The 7,438-nt window shown below is 29.8% G+C and overlaps 1 protein-coding gene across 1 annotated transcript; it reads left to right on the top strand.

Annotated features, from left to right (window-relative positions):
• The first annotated feature begins 434 nt into the window (after positions 1-434).
• On the top strand, positions 435-6,789 carry LOC137830987 (L-ascorbate oxidase). The gene is made up of 5 exons (XM_068638441.2): positions 435-1,015; positions 1,148-1,240; positions 1,867-2,079; positions 3,497-3,691; positions 5,762-6,789. The coding sequence occupies exons 1-5, from the start codon at positions 755-757 to the stop codon at positions 6,716-6,718; spliced, it is 1,719 nt and encodes a 572-aa protein (XP_068494542.2). The 5' UTR covers positions 435-754; the 3' UTR covers positions 6,719-6,789.
• The last annotated feature ends 649 nt before the right edge of the window (positions 6,790-7,438 follow it).

Raw genomic sequence — 7,438 nt, 5'->3', positions numbered from 1 at the left:
ATAAAATACTTTTAACTTTAAGTTAGAATAAAATACAACCAATCAAAATATAAGTTTTAAAATATTTACCTAAAACAAATCAACAAACTTATCATGCAATTATTATCTGTTTGAATGATTTTCTCTATAAAAGTTTCTGGAAGAGAACAAAATGAGACCAGTATATGTAATACAAGTATTTTCTTAAAAAAATTGTTTCATAATTTGAATTTAGTTAGTGAACATAAAAATGTAGGGTTTGTAATTAATTTTCTTCTTATTTTTTGTCTTAAAAATGTAGGGAGAAATTTTTCAAAATATAAGTCATAAATATTTATCAACGACTTCCTTGTATTATTACTTTGTCATCCTAAAGTTGACCAGTATGTATATATGTATATACTATGCTTCAAACATATTTTTATATAAAAATCCATACCTAATTCTTTCATTAAAATAAAAGGAATATACGCAGAACCAGTTGACAGTTGATACATTCAAAAAAGTTACACACGTAATTTGCAAGATTAATATAGCCACCAAAACAACTCAACAGCATGAGGTGAAATTTCAAAGCACCTTCCCTGTCTCACTATATATATATGTATATGGCTACCCATCCTACGGTATCACCATTCAGACACAATCTCAATCCTCTGAATGTTCTTTTATTGATAATTCTATATCTTTCAGTTCCTTTTTCTTCACCAATAGGTTCTTCTGGTAGCTGAGACCTCGGTGGTATTGGTAAGGTTTTGTGTTTGCGTGGAGAATAATGGGGTTGAAAGCAGTTTTGGTTTGGTGCATATGGTTGGGGCTGATACAATATTCAGTTGGAGGAAGGGTGAGGCACTACAGGTTTGATGTGGAGTACATGATGAGAAAGCCAGATTGTTTGGAACACGTTGTGATGGGAATCAATGGGCAGTTTCCAGGGCCAACTATTAGGGCTGAAGTTGGTGACACTCTTCACATTGCTCTCACCAACAAGCTTTTCACTGAGGGAACTGTTATTCACTGGCATGGAATCAGACAGGTTCTTTTCTTTTCTTTTCTTTTTTACTCTCTTTTATGCATCATAATCTCAACAAATCTCAAACTTATGGCCTTTAACTATGCCTAGTTCTCAACAAAACTGGCTTATTAATTCTAGATTTTGGTTATGCAGGTTGGAACTCCTTGGGCAGATGGAACTGCTGCTATCTCACAGTGTGCTATAAATCCAGGAGAAACTTTTCACTACAGGTTTATAGTTGACAGGGTAATTACATTTCTCTACTTGTTGTAACTAAGAAAAACACATGCTTCTATATTATCCATTTATACATTGATAGAGAGTAACAGAAGGGAAAACCAATAAATACAAACTCAGGAACTAAGCTGTCAAAGAAGGAATTATATGATGCAAATTCTGATAAACATTTTAAAAGTTTTATAACCAAGCAAGGTGTGTGGATACACAGTACCATATATAGAAAAAGAGTAAACCAGAAAGTTTTTCACTGTATTTAATAGTAGTATCTCTGACTGTTTTTGAAGACAGATTATTAATTGGGTTATCATATCATCAAAAGAATGGTGATAATCTAGGTGCTGAATGTATTTTATTTTTTCCATTCAACTGCTTAGATATCGTATGTCCTAATCCTTTGAATTTTCAGCCCAAAGTTATGGTTGGTGGAGGAAAATGAAAGTTAGGAATATCTGGCCATAAGTTTCAAAGCTGTCTAGGTTGGAGTCAATGAATAAAAATATATATATAAAAAACCTTACAAATCTGTTACTATAAAAGTTTTGGTTGAAAAATGTGTCATCATTTCTAATAATTTTGGAGATATTTTATATAATATTATATTAATTTTATGGGTGTTAATTTATATGGTGCAGCCTGGAACATATTTTTATCACGGACACCATGGAATGCAAAGATCAGCAGGGTTGTATGGTTCACTGATAGTAGATTTGCCAAAGGGACAAAAAGAAGCATTTCATTATGATGGTGAGTTCAACCTCCTTCTCAGTGATTTCTGGCACACCAGTTCACATGAACAAGAAGTTGGTCTCTCTTCCATACCATTAAAATGGATTGGTGAACCTCAGGTAATAACTTCATTAGATTAATAGAAGGAACATTTTATTCTATTTTTTTTGCAAATTTTTTATCAGTAAAATAATAAATAAATGTGATGAATTTTGGGAATGTTATACCAAGATTATTATTTCAACCTAACCTCCTAAAAAAGTCCAAAGCATATATATAATCCAAATATGTGTAGACATTTTAAAACTTACCTCTTTGCAAAACTATAGCCTGTTGACATAAGACCGACAACTGGTCATCAATAGTTCTAATCAAGCATAAACCTGAAAAAAAAAATTCTACCTTTTGCATATCTTATATAAATTGTTATAAGTTATATAGTAATAAAAAAATAATAAAAATAATAATAACACTTTAGATCTATTAAGTATTACAATTATAGTATTTTTAATCTCTTAGATTTTATTTTAATGAATTCTCTATATCTAGTAATCTAATGATTTTAATTACCCTGACAATAATCTCATGATGTAATAATGACTTATAACATTAATGAAAATGACACATTTAGATACTTATACATTCCATTCACATTGTTACAGCTTAAAATCTTAAATAAAATCTTAAATAGCGGATTTATTATATTAAAAATATTTAATTAACACAATTGAAAATATAAAACTCTAAAATCTTGCTATTAAACAAATGCAATTAAATAAAAGAAAAGGCTTATATTATGCCATGAAGCAATTGAAATAACCATGTCAACTTTTCCTCCGCGTATGACAAAAAAAGAAATGATGATTGTGATTTAAAGGTATCAGAACCAAATCAAAACATCATATCAAATTCCTAAAGTAATCTTGAAAAAAGATGCACATGTGACCCATTTGGTTAAAGTAGGGTTGGATTTTTATAATATGGCATCTTTTTGAATCCTCCACAACCTACCCTATCTTCTTTTTCTTTTTCTCTTCCCTTTCCAAAACATATTTCAAGACAATGTAGTTTCACATTACTTTAAAAATTATTATTTAATTTCAGACTGTTCCACATACATATAATGTGCAATTTAATAGTGCATTAGTAGTAGCTTTTTTATTAACTCAAAAGGAAGAAAGAAAAGAAACATACAAAGAAAAAAAAGGAACCTACACATTCTAGAAACTGACTATTGATCAGTGGCATGTTTGGTTTTTGTAGCCATACTAATTTGAGTTATTAGTTTTTTTGAGAAAAGTTGTAGTCTGTAATGTTGATGCTTGTATCATCATATAAAATCAGGAATTTCCCTTTTGGGGTAGAATAGATTTTTTGTGAAAGAGGATATTTTTTTTATCTTTTTCGAAGAATATAACTGTCTATTTTTATATGCGGTTAGAGTATTTTTCAAATACTCTAAATAATTTAATTCATTGTGATAAAAAAATTCTAAGATCTAATTCTCACTCTTTACTAAAAAATTCACCATTTCAGAGTCTGCTGATCAATGGAAGGGGACAATTCAATTGTTCTCTGGCAGCTAAATTCATAAACACCACTCTTCCCGAGTGCCAATTTAAAGGTGGTGAAGAATGTGCACCTCAAATTCTTCATGTAGAGCCAAACAAGACCTACAGGATTAGGGTTGCCAGCACCACTTCCCTTGCTGCACTCAACTTAGCCATTTCGGTGAGTTCTATATTTATGAAGAATAGAATGATATGTTGACAACATGTTCAGTATACAATATTTAATTAATAATATAAAAATATTTTTTTTTTATTATTTCATATAAAAATTGAAATTTTAGATAAAAAAAAAGGATTGTTTACTATAATAATGTTAATGTATCATTTTTCTATATTTATTAACCTAGTTATATATATTGCATCTTATTTTTTTTTTGGTTTTCTATTTTTAACTTTGAATCGTAAAAGTGTCATGCACATACATCTTAATTGGTGACCATCAGACGTTTGATGAGGTTAATTAGTATAAGATATTTTACATTATTCTCACTCAAACCAAAATGAGAAAAATGGAGAAACCCACAGTAATTCATCACATTATTACTAATTTTTTGGTTACTAATAATATAATAATTTAAGTGTTAGTTGGTGTTAAGGTAATAGAGACTTGACTCACGTATCATCATGGAAGTTGAAAATGGAAAACACGTAATAGAAAAAGATGGTTTTAATGGTGTACCTTTCATATATCACATTACAAGAACATTATGAAATAGAAAATAATTTGTAGAAACCAAAGAACATTTTAAAAATTAAAAAGAAATTTGGTTTCTAAATTAGTTTCTATTATTTTCTATTAATGTTAAATAGTTTCTAAATTGGTATCTAATTAGCATCCAAGGTTTTTGCTATCAAATTTATAAACTAAATAATTGGTACTTAAAACCTTAGTTGCTAATTAGATATCAATTTAGAAACTATTTAACAATAATAGAAAACAATAGAAACTAATTTAGAAACCAATTTTTTTTTAGTTTCTAAAATGGTCTCTATTTTAGTTTCTATTGTAACTAATTATTTTGGTATCTAAAAATTGGTTTCTATTTCATGATTTTCTTGTAGTGTTATAAGAAAAAAAGTTTAATGTGAATGCATGACTTTTTTTTGTGTACATCCAAAAAAAAGACCATTGTATTGGAATTTGAAGGAGTCTAATGGATTAGAAATTTATACTATAAATAATAGTTGCACATAATTAACACGTTAATTTTGTGTATATTTTTAGAAGAATTACAGATTCTATCATTTTTTAAAGTGGAAAAATATCAAATATATATAGTCAAATATATGAAGCATTTTTCCTATTCAAAAAAGTTCAACAACAGCAAGCTTTTGGGAATTTAATTTTATATAATACCAGTTATAAAAATTTATATTCACAATTGGTTAGAAGTTATGGATGACTATGATTTTTATGATAACTATAAAAAGTTATTCTGCAAATTAAAAGAAAATATAAAAAAGTATTACATACTCTGTACATAAACTATTGATTATTGTATTGTAAAAGTAGTGCCAAAAGAAAACACCTTAGAGAATAAAGTAAAATGGGAATAGTGGCAAGAAAGGAAAGTATTCTAGTGTTGAATTAAATAGATGTATAAAGGTAACTATGGGAGGTGTTAGAAAATAATGGCAATTATTTGTCCTTCAAAGAATGGTCTGTATTTGGAAATTAGGGTTTTATGTATACCAATGGGACTCACTGAGTTGCTGTCGTACACACACTGGTAAAATATAATGACGTGTCGAAAATATAGGAAAATTTAGGAGAATAAAAGCAAAAGTACATGTAATCATTAAGATTCCAAGGGTTTGCTAAAATATATATTAACAAGTACTTGTTTTTTTGAAGAAAAATATATACTACCAAGTTCTAGTAAATTTACTTTCTTAATATAATTCGAAGGTGTAACTAGTTAAAAAATTCTGTAAGAAAATAAGTGAATATAAATTAATAAAAAGAATAAAGTAAACAGTGATTTCTTCATAAATATTCTGAAACAAACTAATTGTGTTTCTTCCTTTTATAACATACAATATATATTTCATACACTCTAATTAACAGAAAACTAGTTTACAAAATTCCTCAAAGAGAAAGCAAATCAATTCTCAAAAGTCTTTTGACATATTGGCGAATGAATTCTCACTTTATTATACAATTGGTGCCATCATAAATTTCACTTTTATGAATCAACTAACAGTCCCACCAAATTTCTTTATGTTGTAGAATCACAAACTTGTTGTTGTGGAAGCTGATGGAAACTATGTTACACCATTTGTGGTTGATGATATGGATATTTACTCTGGTGAGACCTACTCAGTTCTCCTTCGCACAGATCAAGATCCAAAGAAAAATTATTGGCTTTCAATTGGGGTTAGAGGAAGAAAACCTAACACCACACAAGGTCTAACCATTCTAAACTACAAGACAATTTCTGCATCAGTTTTTCCAACTTCTCCACCACCCCTCACACCCCTTTGGAATGATTTTGAACGTAGCAAAGCATTCACCAAGAAAATCATTGCCAAGATGGGAACCCCACAACCTCCAAAACGTTCTGATCGTACAATTTTCCTCCTCAACACCCAAAATCGCGTTGATGGGTTCACCAAATGGTCCATTAACAACGTGTCCCTAACATTGCCACCAACCCCTTACTTGGGCTCCATCAAGTTCAAACTAAACGATGCATTTGATCAAACACCTCCACCTGTGACCTTCCCTCAAGACTATGACATTTTCAACCCTCCTGTGAACCCTAACTCAACCATTGGCAATGGGGTGTACAAGTTCAACCTTAACGAGGTTGTTGATGTGATATTGCAAAATGCAAACCAATTGAGTGGAAATGGTAGTGAGATTCACCCTTGGCACTTGCATGGGCATGACTTTTGGGTTTTGGGGTATGGAGAAGGCAAATTCAAACAAGGTGATGAGAAGAAATTCAACTTGACACATGCACCATTGAGGAACACAGCAGTGATATTTCCATATGGTTGGACTGCATTGAGGTTTAAGGCAGATAACCCAGGAGTTTGGGCCTTCCATTGTCACATTGAACCACATTTGCACATGGGAATGGGTGTGATTTTTGCTGAGGGTGTTCACAAAGTTGGAAAAATCCCAAGAGAAGCCCTTACTTGTGGGCTTACCGGGAAGAAGCTAGTAGAAAATGGACACTAAACTAGCTACTTACATGTTTTTAACAGAGTCTGAATTTGTTAAGTATATTATTCCTTTGTTCCCTTTCCAAATTCTTGTAGATTTTGATATGCATTTTCTAAATCTCTCTTTCTTTAATCTATATTTATTTTTTACAGAAACTTTTGTAAGTCGTTCTTTATTTAAAAACAAAATTATCGGTAAAGAAAATATTTTATACAAAGTTCTTAGATGCTTCAAACTATATACCTAAGATATATTTATGTACAATGATTATTTAATAATTATGTACTTTGGACACAAACACTTAACCATTTTTTAACAGCAATAACTAATAATAAAATTAAAGCAATAATTAATAATAAAAATAAAGAATGAGGGCTTGCATTAGGGATGCTCTAACTAGTTTTTTTATGGTAATAAAGAATTTAATAAATTAGAGTAATAGAATACTTCAATCCATATATATAAAAAAAAAAGACTCCAAAACATATAATAATAACCTCAAAACTCTCCAAGATTCCTGTAGCTATGCCTTGACTCTCCAACTACAAATCAACAAAATATACACCTCTTTCCATAAACAGAAACTATGTTCTCAGCATAAATACATTGGCTAAGTAAATTATCTTTAAACACCTCAACCCACAACATTAATGCAATTACATATAAAAAAAAATCAGGTTTTCACAAGTAGTTTAACATTTATTTTCTACGCATAATTATACTTGGAGCATTACC

This window comes from Phaseolus vulgaris, chromosome 6 (genome assembly GCF_051622355.1).
Source record: "Phaseolus vulgaris cultivar YP4 chromosome 6, ASM5162235v1, whole genome shotgun sequence".
Classification (NCBI taxonomy): Eukaryota; Viridiplantae; Streptophyta; class Magnoliopsida; order Fabales; family Fabaceae; genus Phaseolus; species Phaseolus vulgaris.
This window is presented reverse-complemented; position numbering and strand designations above follow the sequence as displayed.